The sequence below is a fragment of the Mustelus asterias genome, chromosome 2 (assembly GCF_964213995.1).
Source record: "Mustelus asterias chromosome 2, sMusAst1.hap1.1, whole genome shotgun sequence".
Classification (NCBI taxonomy): Eukaryota; Metazoa; Chordata; class Chondrichthyes; order Carcharhiniformes; family Triakidae; genus Mustelus; species Mustelus asterias.
Genome location: NC_135802.1, coordinates 135,987,761 through 136,005,633, shown reverse-complemented (window position 1 = coordinate 136,005,633; position 17,873 = coordinate 135,987,761). Strand labels below are relative to the sequence as shown.

General features: G+C 42.5%; 1 protein-coding gene across 2 annotated transcripts in view; it reads right to left on the bottom strand.

Moving 5' to 3' along the window:
- The window catches only part of cdkal1 (CDK5 regulatory subunit associated protein 1-like 1), a 630,648-nt gene that overhangs the window by 10,787 nt on the left and 601,988 nt on the right, over positions 1-17,873 (bottom strand). For both annotated transcript variants that reach the window (XM_078241916.1, XM_078241914.1), the window contains 2 exons: positions 14,430-14,513; positions 8,390-8,554 (listed from right to left, as the gene is read on the bottom strand). In XM_078241916.1, the coding sequence (XP_078098042.1) occupies positions 8,390-8,554; positions 14,430-14,513 (249 nt within the window). The remainder of the gene's footprint in view (positions 1-8,389; positions 8,555-14,429; positions 14,514-17,873) is intronic.

Genomic DNA, 17,873 nt, shown 5'->3' with positions numbered 1-17,873 from the left:
CCCCACCTCGCCTCAACTGCCCCCACTTGCACAGCCAAGGCTCATCGCTTTATTAATATAAGCTGATCAGGCATACTGAGCAAAATCAAGGCTCAGAGTGGTTCGGAGAGGGAAGTAGCATAAATACATTTAAGAAAAGTACATGAGGGAGAAGGTGATATGGTGGCAGGAGGTTTAAGTAGAGCATGAACATCAATATAGGCCTGTTGTGCTGAATAGCCAGTTTCTGTGTCGTAAAATCTATGTAACTCTAGATAAATTCTGTGTTCGCCTTATGGATTACTTAAAATTTACACATTTACTTAAACTTAACATTATGTAATTGCGTACTTAGAAAATGCACAAAAAATTGATAAAACTGGGAAAAAGGGAAGAGAAGATGGGAAAATAATACACTGAGCCTTTTGGTAATCTTGATACAGCTGGTCAGGACACTAGGATAATGAAATCAAAAAGCAGGACATCTGCTTATCTTGTCATTCTGATTAGTAGACTGGGGAAAGCGTAATGAAAACATTCTCTGCCTCACATGTCTATATTTGTAAAGTAGGAGTACAAATCGGACATGTGCACTCTCTCTAAGCAAAGTTTCTGGATTCATTTTCAAAACAGTCATCTCCAGATGTTTCCTTTTCAAATACAGTAGTTTTCTTATGTTGAAAATCCCACACAACAGTGGGGCAAGAATCCAGCAAAATAAATTAGTTCAGAGTCTGTTGGACCAGTGGAAAGATACATTCTATTACATTATGGTATTGTAATACTTAACTTCTGCCATTAGAAGAATTCTGCAGTTCACCAACTGCATCCAATAAATCAAATATTCCACCAACGCAATACTGAACAAACCAGCAGTTTTCTCTGAGACGGGTTGCCTCAGTGAGTAGATGTACTGTGTAGCGTGTCAATACTGAGCTGAATGTTCTTAGTAGGACAGCAGTTGGAGTGCTTCATTTAATCAATCTCAGTGCCTTTGGATTTAGGAAGGGGAAGGCCAGCCAAAATGCCAGTTCCTGATCATTAGTTGGGCCAAATGGAAGTGCCAACACATGAACTTCAGATGAGAACAGGGTTGGGTTGGCTGAGATGTCCTCCAAAGTTCAATATCTCAGGAACACTCTGTGAAGAGTGGATATTTTGATGAGGTACATAGATAATTATTGGCAGCTATGACACTGCACTTGAGCAACTAGAAAGTTGTGGAGAAATGTGGGGACATGATCTTCAAGTCTTGTTTCTTTTTTAATTCCAGTTTTCATTTCTGGCTGACATGACGATCAAATACAGTTAGCAAACCAAAACAGAATCTATGACTAGATAAAACTTTACTGAACCACAATGTTTGCTTGTTAACTATATACAAGGAGTATACTCACATGGAATTAACATGCCATGTTAAACCGTGATAGGCTTTTCCTGGGTCTGAACATACCTATCAGAAGGTCTGTGTTGTGACAGACTGGAGAGCTGAGTTTGCTGATTTCCAATTACAGATAACAAGATCATCAATTTGTGATGCTGCAAGTTGAATTAGTTGGTGAATAAACGTCAGGGTGTATATTTGTGTACACAAGTATGTGATTGTGTGACTGACTGCATGTGCATAGAAGAATTTGCGGATACAATATCGTAATTAATCAGTCAAAGCCTGAGGTAAGTATCAGGCAGACAACTAGTTTAGCTATTCATCAACAGATCTGGCTGAACCGCATCAATTGTTTTCTGGATTCACTCTCCACTGCCAAAACCACTCAGGATCTTCTTAGAGAGTAACAATAACCCCTGGCTTCTTTTCATTGTGATATTAGGGACCAGTTCAGAAACTCCAAGGTATATTATGAAGTTAGTCTAGACCCCTGACTATTTTTGATTTTGGCATTAGTTTGAGCATAAGGTGTTTCACTTCAAGTATGATCCTATTGACTCACTAGGAAGCTTTCATTAAAACAAACTTGATTTAACAACACAGTTAAAATTTATCAAGAAGCATTAGCATAACATTTTCCAATTGAAACTTAAATATGACAAGGTTAATTTTGAACTGCGAGCTATTTCTATTAGTTCCAATTTAAGCAATATCTCCAAAGACGTAAATTCCTCAGAATCAGTTAGCAAGACACAGGCTTAAGTGAATTCCCAGTCCTCCAGCCCTTTAACCCCACTGGACAGAGATACAGAGAGATATCCATCTTCTGAATCTCAGACAGGAGCCTCTCTACATCAATAGGAACGAAGTAGAAAGGGTCGAGAGCTTCAAGTTTTTAGGTGTCCAGATCACCAACAGCCTGTCCTGGTCCCCCCATGCCGACACTATAGTTAAGAAGCCCACCAATGCCTCTACTTTCTCAGAAGACTAAGGAAATTTAGCATGTCAGCTATGACTCTCACCAACTTTTACAGATGCACCATAGAAAGCATTCTTTCTGGTTGTATCACAGCTTGGTATGGCTCCTGCTCTGCCCAAGACCGCAAGGAACTACAAAAGATCGTGAATGTCGCCCAATCCATCACACAAACCAGCCTCCCATCCATTGACTCTGTCTACACTTCCTGCTGCCTCGGCAAAGCAGCCAGCATAATTAGGGACCCCACACACCCCGGACATTCTCTCTTCCATCTCCTTCCTTCGGGAAAAAGATACAAAAGTCTGAGGTCACGCACCAACCGACCCGAGAGCAGCTTCTTCCCTGCTGCGGTCAGACTTTTGAATGGACTTATCTTGCATTAAGTTGATCTTTCTCTACACCCTAGCTATGACTGTAACACTACATTCTTCACTCTCTCATTTCCTTCTTGATGAACGGTATGTTTTGTCTTTATAGCGTGCAAGAAACAATACTTTTCACTGTATGTTAATACATGACAATAATAAATCAAATTAAAAAAATTTTTTTTTTAAATCCAGAGGAAAACCTATCTTCACACAGCAGAACTCCAGTGAGAGAGAGAGGTAGAAAATACCTCTTGCCTTTAGCAGACCTCTGGAGAGAGATACCTATTTTCTAGTAGGTCCCCAGAATTCAATTTTCAGAAAGAGAAAGACAGCAAAAGAGCTACTACACTTTTCCAGACTCAAACTGGAACTGCCTGCTTTTTTTCCCCCACTCTGCAAGCCTAGCCTTCCCCATGCATAATTTTCTTCTTGTCAACCTAATCAAACCCGACTCTGAAAACTCAGGGAACAACTCTAACATAACATATCTGCATTAGCCCAGATTAAAGTAAACACTCCAATAATTAGGAGCAATTAATCTTCTGCATTGTCAACATGTAAGTTGCTGGGTATACACAATTCGGCATCGTAATAAGAGTTGTAGTATAAAACAATCCCTTCACCAGAAACATGACATAAAATACATTTCTTAAAGGCACAGTATTGTCACAGTGACTATCTCTTTCACCCTTCTCCATGGCCCCTTCATCCTAAAGTGCAACAAGTGTGAGGAGCTCATGGACTTCTTTGTCACCAAGGGCGAGACTGTCTTTTCAGCTACTTAGATTCACAGAATCTGTACAGTGCAGAAGAGGCCATTCGGCCCATTGAGTCTGCACCAACTCTTTTACTCAGGTCCTCTTCCCTCGCACACATTTCCCATGGCTAATCCCATGGGTACAGATCTTGGGACACTAAGGGGCAATTTAGCACGGCCAATCCATCTAACCTGCAAAACTTTGGACTGTGGGAGGACGCCAGAGCACCTGGAGGAAACCCACGCAGACATGGGGAGAATGTGAAAATTCCACACAGTCACCCAAGTCCGTAATTGAACCTGGGTCCCTGGAGCTGTGAGGCAGCAGTGCTAACCACTATGCCACTGTATTGCCCCTTCTGCTGCTTCCCCACTTCCTTTCCCCACTAAACCGAACCTCTGCTTAGACTCCTCTGTGCCCTAACCCTGAACCACTGGCCTCTCCCTGTCTCTGATCTAGCCTGTTCCCTGTTCAAGCTCACCTTGTCCAACGACACCCATTCCTAACTCTCTTGGATCACATTACCACTAGGTTTCTGAACTGTCAACTTGTTTTCCAAACCCCAATGTTAACAGAGATTGTAAATGCTTTTTTCTTCATAGTTGTATCCCCTTCACTTTCAAAGACACCTTCATTTCCCTCCACAATGTCTCACCCTTGAACCCTTTACCATTGTCAACTATTACCCCATTTCAAACCTCGCATTCCTCTTTAAAGTCCTTGAACATGTTATTACTTCCCAAATCCATGCCCATCTTTTCACCACCTGCATGCTTATATCACTTCAATTAGGATTTCCCTCTGTACTGAAATGATCTAACCAAAGTTACAAATGACATTCTTTCCAATTGTTACTATTGTGCACTATTCCTACATTACACCGTGCAGCCTTTGACCGTGTGAGCTACACCACTCTTCTCCAATGCTTATCCTGCATTATCCACCTCAGAGGAACTGTCTGCTTACACTCTTACCTGTCAAATTGTAGATTTCTGGAAATGACTTCACTTCCTACCTAGCATTGCTACCTCAGGAGTTCCACAAGGATTAGTCTTGCCTCTCTCCTATTCATCACCTATATACTGACCCGTGGCTACATCACCTAAGGACATGAACTTCAATTTTAAACCCTTTCTTAACTGGCAGCAGTGGGCCACGGAGGGGAATAAATGATCATTATCATGCAATCTAACCCCATTCCGGTCCATTTAAATCTTTACAAACTCAGATGAAACCACTGACATGGCTTCTGCATGCAGCAGCCTAATTAACATTTACAAGTCACAGCCTGATTACATCAGTGACTTCAACTTAACTGTAACTGGAAGTTCACACACTCTTCTGCCTGGCAGCAGAATTGAGGAAGAATGTGCCAACTGTCCAAGCAGAGCGATATGGTGGCACAGTGGTTAATACTTCTGCCTCACAGCACCAGTGACCTGTGTTTAATTCCAGCCTTGGGTCACTGTCAGAGTGGAGCTTGCACGTTCTCCCTACGTCTGCATGGGTTTCCTCCAGGTGCTCCAGTTTCCTCCCACAGTCCAAAGATGCGCAGGTTAGGTTGATTGGCCATGCTAAATTGGCCCTCAGTGTCAGGGGGACTAGCAGGATAAATATGTGGGATTACAGGGATAGTGCCTGGATGGGATTGTTGTCAGTCCAGGATTGGTGGGCCAAATGGCCTCCTTCTGCACTGTAGGGATTCTGTGATTTTATGATGCTTAAGACTAGTTCCTTCCAGCGCTCCTTGTGGGCTTAGAGAAATAGGGTTGCTACCTCCATGCTTCTTGAGAAAGCTGTCAACCTTAATCTCGGCCCTGATCATCTGCTTACCCAGCTCATGGCCCCATCTTCTGCTTCCCCCTCTCCTGATAACAGCCCTGATCTTCTGCCTTCCTCACTCGTGACCTTGAATCTCTGCCTCCTCCAGCCAAAGCTACTGCCTTACAGTTAATAAACTTTTTCCCTTAATCTCTTCCTATCTTCATCCAATTTGCAAATTTTTATTTAGCTTCATGTGGAAGATTTAAATATAATTTATATATTTTTAAACCTTCCTGCTTTGCACCCTGCACGTCTCAGTGAGGATATTTCCCCGATTGGTTGAAGAGCTTCACTGTTGCTTGACCTGTTTACAGACTCCAAAGATTCTCTGTAAAGGATGTTGCAGCGAAGCTAATGACAGATTAGCAGAAACTTCCACTGACATCTCTGGAAAATTGTGCACAATGTGAACTACAAAGGCAGTTCCTTCACCTCTGAGAGCAAAAATATTGGCCAGTATGCCAAACTTCATCTGCCCATTTTACTCCCTTTAGTAGGATACAGTATTTATTGAGAAATAGTTTAATATGCTCACTTGGCAATAGTAGCAAGTGATAAAGAGAATTGGAATTGGTCAGACATCTAAAACACGCTTTATGTGTTTAATGTTGCAGTAAATCATTGTAATAACTAGTCTACAGTCAAAAGGAGCTTGCTTTTATCGACAAATGTCGTAGTAACACATCACCTGATGACATTGTGCATGCTATGCAAAATCTCTTTGAAGAATGTATACAAATCAATTACCTGTTTGTGAAACCTACAAAAAGTAATTCTCATTTTTCTTTTGGTCCATTTTCTACCCTTAACATCTTTTGCAAATGAAGATCTGGGGTGAGATTTCCAAGCCTCCTAGCTGTGTGTTTCCCGCCGGCGGGAGGTGGCGCGTTGTTTGCTAGCAGTGGGATTCTCTGGTCCTGCCGCTGTCAATGGAAATTCCCATTGACGTCACCCCATGCTGGCGGGAAACCCGCGGGTGTTGGGGTCCGGTGAATCCTGCCAGTGTGAACGGCAGGAGAATTCCGGCCATCGTTTGATCTCCCCTGAAAGTACAAATGTTTTTGAGTTACTACCCTACAAAAATAACATGCAACAATGGATTAATGCATGGGAAAGTATTTTCTTGTGTAATTCAGTACAACTAGATTTCTCTAGCAAACCTGCATCTCTAATTAAAAAGGACTTGTAGATGGCTATTAATATGATAGAGTTTTGTTATATTTTGTATTTCTTTAATAATTGTGACTTTGGTCATTTATAACCTGATAGCTAGCAAAGTTTTTGATCCTAATATCCTTGCAGCAATTCATACAATTTCCCCAAAGTAATGATCCTCACTAGGATAAAAAAAATCTTGTACAGTAGAGAATGCAGGGCCCGGAAATAGGTAAGGAAAGAAAACCTGCTGAGAAGTAGTAAAATTGACCCCTCTTTCTCTGTGATGGATATTCACACATACAGGAAACATATAGTTGACTTCTCAGCACATTGCACCTTTTCATTTGAAATCCAAAGACCTAGTGAGAGAAATCCATTCACATTGTAGCAATGATAACGCAGGCTTAGCTTCATTCCCAGGGGGAAGGCAGCACCACGGCCTCCTGCCTGCAAGTCCATACAACACTCTTTAGTACTGAATGGATTTCTCTCCCCTCGTCCTTTTACAACTTTGAAATTAATTGCATCATGTAGGAACACGTCCCACGTTGCTGCCATTCATCTACATTCAATGTTCAGAACACAGGAATGGGGTAGGCCATTCCGCTGCCATTCTGCCTCCTCAGTCAGTTCCAGCATTGATTTAGTTGATGTGCATTTTCACTCCATCTACCCGTCTTGGACTGCAATCTTTAAGAGCCCTGCCTAACAAAAGAATTATCAATTGCTGTTTTGAAATATTCCATTGACCTCGGGTGGGATTTTTCAGCCATTCCCACTGGCAGGATCTTCCAGTCCTGCCATAGGTGACTCACCATGGTGGGGTCCCTGACGGCAGGGAGGGCATGCCAGACTAAACACAGAAGACTTTGGTGGGACTGGAGATTCTGCTAGCAGCCAATGGCGAGCCGTATCCACTGCCGAGAAACACATCCTGGCCCTAGTCTCAACTGCCTTTTGAATTGCAGATTTCCACTGTGCTTTGTACCATTCAACAACACACTAATGTAACTAAGATCCCATTCCCTGTCAATATAACAATCTACTTTATTGGTAGGCACACATTTAGTTGGTGGGAAAAGGGATTTATTCACATCAATAAGTGAGATGCAGATTCTCATGACACGCTGCTACTTTTCATAATGAAAATCAGTGAAAGCTACCTTCCAAATGATAATGGGTTTTACTGAAGGTATATTTCTTGACTTTGGCAGTCAGACCAAATTAGCCGAAATATCTGTTCAAGGCCAAATTTTCCTTTTGGCTAGGTTCTTCTTCATTTTCTTTCTAAACATAAAATGGCATTCCCTCCACTCTGCTTAGTAAATGTTCTACTGTCAATTCCTATGGCTATGAAATTTTTCAATATTTAATATTTTTATTCATTCAATGCATTTTTACCTCTGGAGATCTGACTTATCCTCTGGCAAAACATGCCTGCATTTTTGAAGATGGCAGTTTTCAGTTATGCAAAATGGGAACTGCAAGCTGCAAATATCGTCTTGTTATCATCCCAGTTCACAGCAAAAACTTTGCTAGCTATCAGGTTATAAATGACCAAAGTCACAATTATTAAAGAAATACAAAATATAACAAAACTCCATCATATTAATAGCCCTTTTTAATTAGAGGTGCAGGTTTGCTAGAGAAATCTCGTTGTACTGAATTACACAAGAAAATACTTTCCCATGCATTAATCCATTGCTGCATTTTATTTTTGTAGGGTAGTAACTCAAAAACATTTGTACTTTCAGGGGAGATCAAACAATGCGCAGAAATCAGATACACATTTTAATTTCACACTCTATCAAGTTTTATAGCTTTAACTCTGATCAACAAAAAGGCTTACCATGCTGACCCACCTGCATCAAGACACGCGTGGAGAGAATTCTATGAAACTACGGAAGGGTTAAAAGAAGAAAACTCTGTCACCTACCTCGGTCATCCCTGATACTTCACCCCTTAGTAATGGTTTGACGATTGAAGGTGTGTGGATTTTCCCATTTTGTGCTGGCTTTCCCTTCATAAAATGTTTCCCTGCTTCATAAATATCCACCTCGATCATTTTCCCCAGAAGTTCAGGTTGCTTGGGCACCAGTACCTTTGTGAGAAGGGAGGGAGCGAGGAGGGGGCGGGGAAAGAGAAAAAGACTAATTTTTACACAGCAAAAATAAGCGACCAAAATTTAGAGCTTTTGACAGAGTTGATGGCTTCAAGACCAAATGGAAAAAACATGTTGGTAAACTGAGCAAGAGAGGGTTAATTGACTGCAATGTAGTTGAGACTATTTTCTTTGACTAATTTCTTTCCTCTATCTTTTCATTGAGTTTAATTTTCCTCTTTCATATTGTTCATTATTTCGTCCACTTTCATTTCATTATTTCCCCTCCCCTCCCACCACTTGCCCTTTAATTTTGGAGAGGTTGAAGAGGCATAAGCAAGAGTACTGCCTCAGCATTAACTAAATTAACCAAACAAAAGCATATGAGCATACAAAACTGATGAGCAGGAAAAGACAAGCTTGTTCTACACCATAAAGGTTAGAGCATGATGGCTAAATACCAACCCAACCACAATCACACCGACCCATTCTGCTCCTAACCCCACCAAACACTCTGCCAAGCCATTTCATCTCCTGAAGGGCAAGGAAAAGCTCAAATAAAGGGAGGGGGAATAATCTGGAAGTTTCTCCCTGATCCTCTCAGACGATCAAAACCAATTCAAGAGTTTGCAAATTCCAGACTTCCTGGATAGAAGGTTCACTTCTGAAAGAGGCCTGCAGCAGATGCATTCACCTTTAGAATAACTGCATGGCAGCAAGGCTGAAGTCAAAAATGATTAGAGCAGCCTATTCATCACACAGCAGCTCACTGAAGCCTTTGGCAGATTTGCTGCTTGCAAATTATGGTGAAGCTAATAAAATTTAGTTGGATTCTTAAAAAAGAATCCTGAAACAACCGCACACTCATCCCCCACCACACTGTGGCAAATGAATATTTTTGCTGTTCGGTGCTGATAATGAAAATTAGCTACCTGCTTGCAAAATTGCAAATTATTTATTCTTGGAAGCACAGGATTCTTGATGACATGTGGCCTTTAGCAAAGCTTTTAAATATCACTTGAAGAGAAATACGGCTGAACGTGGTCAGTGGAGATGCTATCATGAAATCATAATCTGATTTACTGAGAGATTAAAGTAGATTCGAGGAAAAGTGAAATCAGCAGACAATACATGTATGTGGCTATTTTTCTACCAAAGTGGAAACCAGCTGCACGCGACATAATGTTAAAGGGCTGCTAACATCATGCAAATTTGACTGTGTTATTGCATATACATTATATATATCTTAGAAACCCTACAGCACAGAAAGAGGCCATTCGGCCCATCGAGTCTGCACCGACCACAATCCCACCCAGGCCCTACCCCCATATCCCTACATATTTTACCCACTAATCCCTCTAACCTACGCATCTCAGGACACTAATTTTAGCATGGCCAATCAACTTAACCCGCACATCTTTGGACTGTGGGAGGAAACCGGAGCACCCGGAGGAAACCCACGCAGACACGAGGAGAATGTGCAAACTCCACACAGACAGTGACCCAAGCCAGGAAACGAACCCAGGTCCCTGGAGCTGTGAAGCAGCAGTGCTAACCACTGTGCCACCGTGCCGCACGGTGGTTACGCATATATGCGTAACATCACTGAACCACATGGGTGTGGTATGATGAACATGAAGAATACTATCCCTTACCCCAAACCAAACATACTTTCACAAGGACAAAGCCTCTTTAAACTGCTTCCACCACACGCTGCCAATTAAAGATAGCCATAACTTGTGCTCTTACTTCCTCACTGCAGAAAGGATTTTTAACAGGTTACAGGGATTGAGTAGATTCATATATTAAGAAAATTCTCCTCATATCTAATTCCATGCAACACAATTAAACAAATTAAAAAGGGGAGCTTAATGGAAGTGTCAAGTTGAAAAAGCAAAGATCAATTTTTCTTTTTAGGTTTCTACACCAAGAATCATAGAGTGTTTATGACACAGAAAGAGACCACTTGGTCCATCATGTCTGAGCTGGTCAAAAAACAGCCAGTCCAGCCTAACCCCACTTTCCAGCATTTGGTCCGTGGTCCTGCAGGTTACAGCACTGCCGTGTATATCAAAGCCATCTTTTCCATGAGTTCAGGGTTTCTGCATTTACTGCCCTTCCAGGCAGTGAGGTCCAGACATCTACAACCCTCTGGGTGATTTTTTTTTTCTTTATTACTCCTCAAATTCTTCTACCAATCATTTCAAACTTAGCCAAGTTTGCCCTCCCTGCTAAATAGACCTTTCTCATCCACTCTTTCCAAGCCCCTCACAACCTCAGTCTATCCAATCTTTCCTCATCGCTGCAATTTTCCAGTCCTGGCAACATCATCGTAAATCTCCCCTGTACCCTCTCTGATGCAACTACATCCTTTCTGTAATGAGGTGACAGTACCCAAGCTGTGACCTAACTTACGGTTTAAATAGTTCCAACATAACCTCCCTGCTCTTATATTCCATGCCTCAGCTAATAAATTAAAGGATTCCATTAACTTTTTAACCACCTTGATGACCTGTCATGCTACATTCAATGATCTGTAGACATTCACTCCAAAGTGCCTCATTTCCTCTACTTCTCTCAATATCCTCCCATTTATTATGCATTAATGGAGGTATCTCCCACGAAAGTGACTGAATCCTTGATGTGAGCTATAAATTACGACAGCAAGAAAACAATGGGTTTTGTGCAGCTTTCCTCGCCATCTCGGCATAGTGCCATCTGCGGTCTTGTAGTTAAATTGGCACGTGAATAGCAGATGGAGATTCACACATGCCTGTGAACTTGTTAAATGCAGACATTTATTTTGTTTGGGGCTTGTTTCCCTCACAAACATGACATCCATAAGGTGTTGATGTCCAGAACCCAACCTAGTCCTTCAAAAGGGGACATCAGTTTACTTGAAGCGGTGGCTGCCTTGAGAAAACAAAAAGCACTTCATGTCAAAAGAACTTTCAAAAGCACTAAGGTTCGAAGACCCCAATATCATTATTAACCTGCTGTTCACTGAGGGACCCTAATGCTCAGGCATATCTTTTACAACTCTATTACCTGTAATTTCTGAGCTCCGGGCAGTGTAATTGGAGTTTACCGCAAGGCTGCAGTGGAGAATCCCCCTAGAAGTTTCCAGTAAGGATTGCATGGCAAATGCCCGGAAATTCAAACTTCTGATGGGTAATTGTCTTGCATTAGGAACCATCTGATAACGTGATTTAAATTGCAAACTTTCGGCTGTGTTATATCAATAGTTAACCAGAAAAGGTCAAGAGAAATAAAACCTCTTCTAGCATCTGGGTAACTAGAACACGGGCATGCCAATGAGACCTTCCCCCCGACCCACATGCTAACCTCTCTGTTCCCCTTCCTGACTGCCGTAAGGCTCCCTGACGAGACATCTAACAATGCCCAAACCCTACCCCTGACTGCCCTCCCCAATCTGCCCACCTGACGATACGTACACTCTTCAACCCCTCCATGGAAACCCCCGACTACACCTCCAACCTCCACTTCCCACTGGACCCCCAGACTGTGCTCCCTGCCCCCAAGGCTATTGCCCCCCCCCCCAAACTATGCTCCCCAACCCCTGATTACACCTCTACCCCTCCATCTGCTCCTCACTCCTGACTACACCTCACCACTCCCTCCACACCACCAAACAACTGCCTTCACCCCTTAGTGACCTCACACCCCCACCCCGCCGCCAATAAACTTAATTCTCATCTGCTTCTCAGTGGTTGGACTTTTACATTTATTGGCACTACACAGACCTCACCTGGCCTGGAGTCGGAAGGTCAGGTGAGATAGGAGTGGTTGTATTTCCAGGTAAGGCACTACGAGCAGAGTGTCAATCCAACTCAATTGCCACTCCACGGGAAGTTACAGTCATCACTTTCTCAGTTGGTTGACCCATTTGTTAAATGCAAACAAGTACTTAACAGTCAACTTTTCAGTAAAAATAAACAATACATTCTTTTCATTTATAAGTCACACCACATACATTTAAAGGACATTGAAACAAACCCTATTAAATTGTACAGCAAATCATTTGTACAAGGTGTGGGCTCTATTTGAAGTACAAGGATTCTGCCATTGATGTGGGACTGGGTATAGATGCAAAGGAACACATGACTCAAGGGCAGATGTGAGAGATGTGTCTAGAGGCAAGCATGGAGATAGCTCTTAGATTAAACTTCAAACTGTACACATGTATACAGTTACAAGCAGTTAATAAACATGTACTGATTTGATTTTGATTTGATTTATTATTGTCACATGTATTAACATTGTGAAAAGTATTTTGTTTCTTGCGCGCTATACAGACAAAACATACCGTTCATAGAGAAGGAAACGAGAGAGTGCAGAATGTAGTGTTACAGTCATAGCTAGTCATAGAGAAAGATCAATTTAATGCAGGATAAGTCCATTCAAAAGCCTGACAGTGGCAGAGAAAAAGCCGTTCTTGAGTTGGTTGGCATGTGACCTCAGATTTTTGTATATTTTTCCCGAAGGAAGAAGGTGGAAGAGAGAATATCCGGGGTGCGTGGAGTCCTTAATTATGCTGGCTGCTTTGCCGAGGCAGCAGGAAGTGTAGACAGAGTCAATGGATGGGAGGCTAGTTTGCGTGATGGATTGTGCAGAGCAGGAGCCATACCAAGCTGTGATACAACCAGAAAGAATGCTTTCTATGGTGCATCTGTAAAAGTTGGTGAGAGTCGTAGCTGACATGCCAAATTTCCTTAGTCTTCTGAAAAAGTAGAGGCGTTGGTGTGCTTTCTTAACTATAGTGTCGGTATGGGGGGACCAGGACAGGTTGTTGGTGATCTGGACACCTAAAAACTTGAAGCTCTTGACCCTTTCTACTTCGTCCCCGTTGATGTAGACAGGGGCATGTTCTCCTTTCCGCTTCCTGAAGTCAATGACAATCTCCTTTGTTTTGTTGACATTGAGGGAGAGATTATTGTTGCCGCACCAGTTCACCAGATTCTCTATCTCATTCCTGTACTCTGTCTCGTCATTGTTTGAGATCCGTCAGTGGTGTCGTCAGCAAACTTGAAAATTGAATTAAAGGGGAATTTGGCCACACAGTCATAGGTGTATAAGGATTATAGGGCTGAGAACACAGTCTTGTGGGGCACTGGTGTTGAGGATGATCGTGGAGTGTTGTTGCCTATCCTTACTGATTGTGGTCTGTGAATTAGGAAGTTCAGGATCCAGTCGCAGAGGGAAGTGCCGAGACCCAGGCCACAGAGTTTGGAGATGAGTTTTGTGGGAATAATAGTGTTGAAGGCTGAGCTGTAGTCAACAAATAGTAGTCTGACATAGGTGTCCTTGTTATCTTGGTGTTCCAGGGTTGAGTGCTGGGCCAGGGAAATGGCGTCTGCTGTAGACACTTGTGGCGGTAGGCAAACTGTAGTGGATCCAGGTAGTCCGGGAGGCTGGAATTGATTCGTGCCATGGCTAATCTTTTGAAGCACTTCATAATGATGAATGTCAGAGCCACCGGCCGATAGTCATTAAGGCACACTGCTTGGTTTTTCTTAGGTACCGGGATGATGGTTATCTTCTTGAAGCAGATAGGGACCTCAGATTGTTGTAAAGAGAGGTTGAAGATGTCTGTGAATACCCCCGCCAGCTGATCTGCGCAGGACCTGCAGGATCTGTACTGTTAAACTGTGGAAGATTCAGAACCTCTTCATGAGAGCTACTAAACTACACACATCCTACATTACTGTTGACTGATTTGACTGTTTTATTTGGTGACAAGTTATTAGATCTCATGCCATTGCCGATGGAGAAATGCAGTACCTTGTGATGCCAGTTTAATACAAATTCTTTCAATTTACTGGAATACAATGAGACAGAACCTTTGTCAACTTACTTGCTCATAAAATTTGTTGTGAGCGACATAGTACTGGCCATCAAATGATTCTTCTGTTATCAGAACATGCTGCCTCTCACCAATCTGAAAAATTAATTTTAGCAAGTTAGAAAATGGAAAAACAAGAATTGAAAGAGCAGTTCTTTACATTTTAAAACCTAAATCACTTATTACAGGAACTGACTTTTCATTTCTGAGTTATCTTCAAGCATGACACTTGGATGGTAATATCAAAATCTACAATTAACTTGGGTAGGTTAACAATAGCTTGCATGTCTATAGCACTATTAATGTTGAAAATTCTCCTAAGAAATTTCCACAGAAGAATATGGAAAATAATGGATGCTAAATCAAACGAGATAAACAACATGTTGGTCAAAGAAATGGGTTTTAAAGGAGCATCTTTAAGAAGGAGAGGCAAAGATTTTATGGGAGGGAATTTAAGTTTAAAGTTTATTTATTCGTGTCACAAGTAGGCTTACATTAACACTGCAATGAAGTTACTGTGAAAATCCCCCAGTTGCCACACTCCGGCGTCTGTTCAAGTACACTGAGGGAGAATTTAGCATGGCCAATGCACCTAATCAGCACGTCTTTTGGACTGTGGGAGGAAACCGGGGCAGCCAGAGAAAACCCACGCAGACATGGGGAGAATGTGCAAACTCCACACACACACTGACCCAAGGCGGGAATTGAATCTGAGTTCCTGGCACTGTGAGGCAGCAGTGCTAACCACTGTGCTACCGTGCCGCTCCGAATTCCAGAGGTGGCTGGAGGTACAGCTGCCAATGGTAGCGTATGATGTCAAGGGCAGTCACTCTCACCTCACTTCTGGAATTCAGCTTCTTTGTACATGTTTGGACCAAGGTTGCAATGAGGTTTAGAGTAGAGTGGTCCTTGTGAAATTCAAACTGAACATTGGTGAGTGTTGGCTGATAGCATTATCGACAAACTTTCCATCACTTTGTTGATAATCAAGGGTGGATTGATGTGGATTGGTAAGAGGTCACACTGGAGTTTACTGGCTTATTGTTGTCAGGACACATCTGTGCAATTTTCTGTTTTGTCAAGTCAATGTTGTGGCCTTTACTGGAATAACTTGATGAGGTGCAGCTAATCGAGGAAGATAAGGCTTCAGCACTACAAATAGTTTGTTGTCAGAGTTTATATCCTTAGCTATATCTAATCTACTCTGCCATTCCCTGACATCATGTGGCGTGAAACAAAAGGGCTGAAGACTGGATGCTGTGTTGGTGGAGACATCAGGAGGCAGCTGAGATAGATCACTCACTTGGCACTTCTGGCTGAAGATGATTGCAAATGCTTTTCTTTTGCATTTACCTGCTGCACTCTGCTATCACTGAGGGTGCGGGTGTTCATGAAGACCCCTCTTCTTCCCCCACCATATCTGCTTCGTTGCCCACAACCATTCACAACCGAATGTGGTACAATTCCAGAACTTGATTCAATTTGTTGATTGTGGGATTGCTTAGCTCTATCTATAGTATGCTGCTTGGCAGTTTAGCAGGAACGTCATTCAATGTTGTAGCTTCACCAGGTTGGCACATCATTTTTGGGTACACATGTTGCTGCTCCTGACATGCTTTTCGACATTCTTCATTAAACCAGGGTGGGTCACCTGGTTTGATAATAATGGCAGAATGATTTTGGCATAGTCCCTAGATGTTAGTGAGCAGTACTTTGCAGGATCAACTGGGCTGGATGTGCCTTTGTCTGTCATATCCAAATCCAATGCCTGGAACATAGTCGAGTGATCTCTCAAGTTTTATTCTTTTTTGTGGCTGTGATTTTCTAGGCCATTTCAGAGGGCTTTAACGAGTCAACCACATTACTGTGGGTCCCCAGCCACACAAAGGCCAGACTGGGTAAGAACAGCAGACTTCCTTCTGACATTAATGAACCAGAGGGGTTTTTATGATAAGTTCTCTTTTATTCTTTCATAGGATGTGGGTGTCACTGGTTAGGCCAGCATTTATTACCCATCACTAATTGCCCTCAAGGAGGTGGGGGTGAGCTGCCTTCTTGAACCGATGCAGTCCCCGTGACGTAGGTACATCCACCATTCTGGTAGGGTGTGGGTTCCAGCATTTTGACCCAATTACAATGAAGGAACAGCGATATAGTTCCAAGTCAGGATGGTGAGTGATTTGGAGGGGAATTTACAGGTGGTAGTGTTCCCATGCATCTGCTGCTCTTTTTTCAAGGTGATGGAAGTTGAGGGTTTAGAAGGTGCTGTTGAAGAAGCTTTGGTGAGTTGCTGCAGTACATCTTGTAGATGCCACTGTGCATTGTTGGTGGAGGAAGTGGATGTTGAAGTTGGTGGATGGAGTGCCAATCGAGCGAGCTGTTTTGTCCTGGATGGTGTTGAGCATTGAGTATTGTTGGAGCTGCCCCGATCCAGGCAATAAGTACAGAATATTTCATCACACTCCCAGCTTGTGCCTTGTAGACAGTGGACAGGCTTTGGAGAATCAGGAGGCGAGTTATGTTCCATAGAATTCTTTGTCTTTGACCTACTCATTGGAATTCAGCGATGGTAATGCCATTAAATATAAAGGGGAAATGTTGGATGCTCTATTGTTGGAGATGGTCATAAATGTTTGATTTGATTTATTATTGTCACATGTATTGGAATACAGTGAAAAGTATTGTTTCTTGTGTGCTATACAGCCAAAGCATACCACTCATTGAGTACATAGGGGAGAAGGGAAGGAGAGGGTGCCGAATATAATGTTACAGTCATAGCTAGGGTGTAGAGAAAGATCAGCTTAATATATTGCAAATCCATTCCAAAGTCTGATGGCAGCTGGAAAGAAGCTGTTCTTGAGTCGGTTGGTATGCGATCTCAGACTTTTGTATCTTTTTCCCGACAGAAAAAGATGGAAGAGAGTATGCCCAGGGTGCGTGGGGTCCTTGATTATGCTGGTTGCTTTTCTGTGGCAGCGGAAAGTTAGACTGTGTCAACGGATGGGAGGCTGGTTTGCGTGATGAACTGGGCTACGTTCACAACCCTTTGCAGTTTCTTGCGATCTTGGTCAGAGCAGGGCCAAGCTGTGATAAATCCAGAAAGGATGATTTCTATGGTGCATCTGTAAAAACAGGTGAGAGTTGTAGCAGACATGCCAAATTTCCTTAGCCTCCTGAGAATGTAGAGGCGTTGGTGGACTTTCTTAACTATAGCATCAGCGTGGAGGGACCAGTACAGGTTGGTGATGATTTGGACACCTAGAAACCTGAAGCTCTTGACCATTTCCACTTCATCACCACTGATGCAGACAGGGGCATGTCCTCCACTACGCTTCTTGAAGTTGATGACTATCTCCTTCGTTTGACTGACATTGAGGGAGAGATTATTGTCATTGTTACTTGCCACTTATCATTCCAAACCTGAACATTGTCCAGATCTTGCTGCATATGGGCATA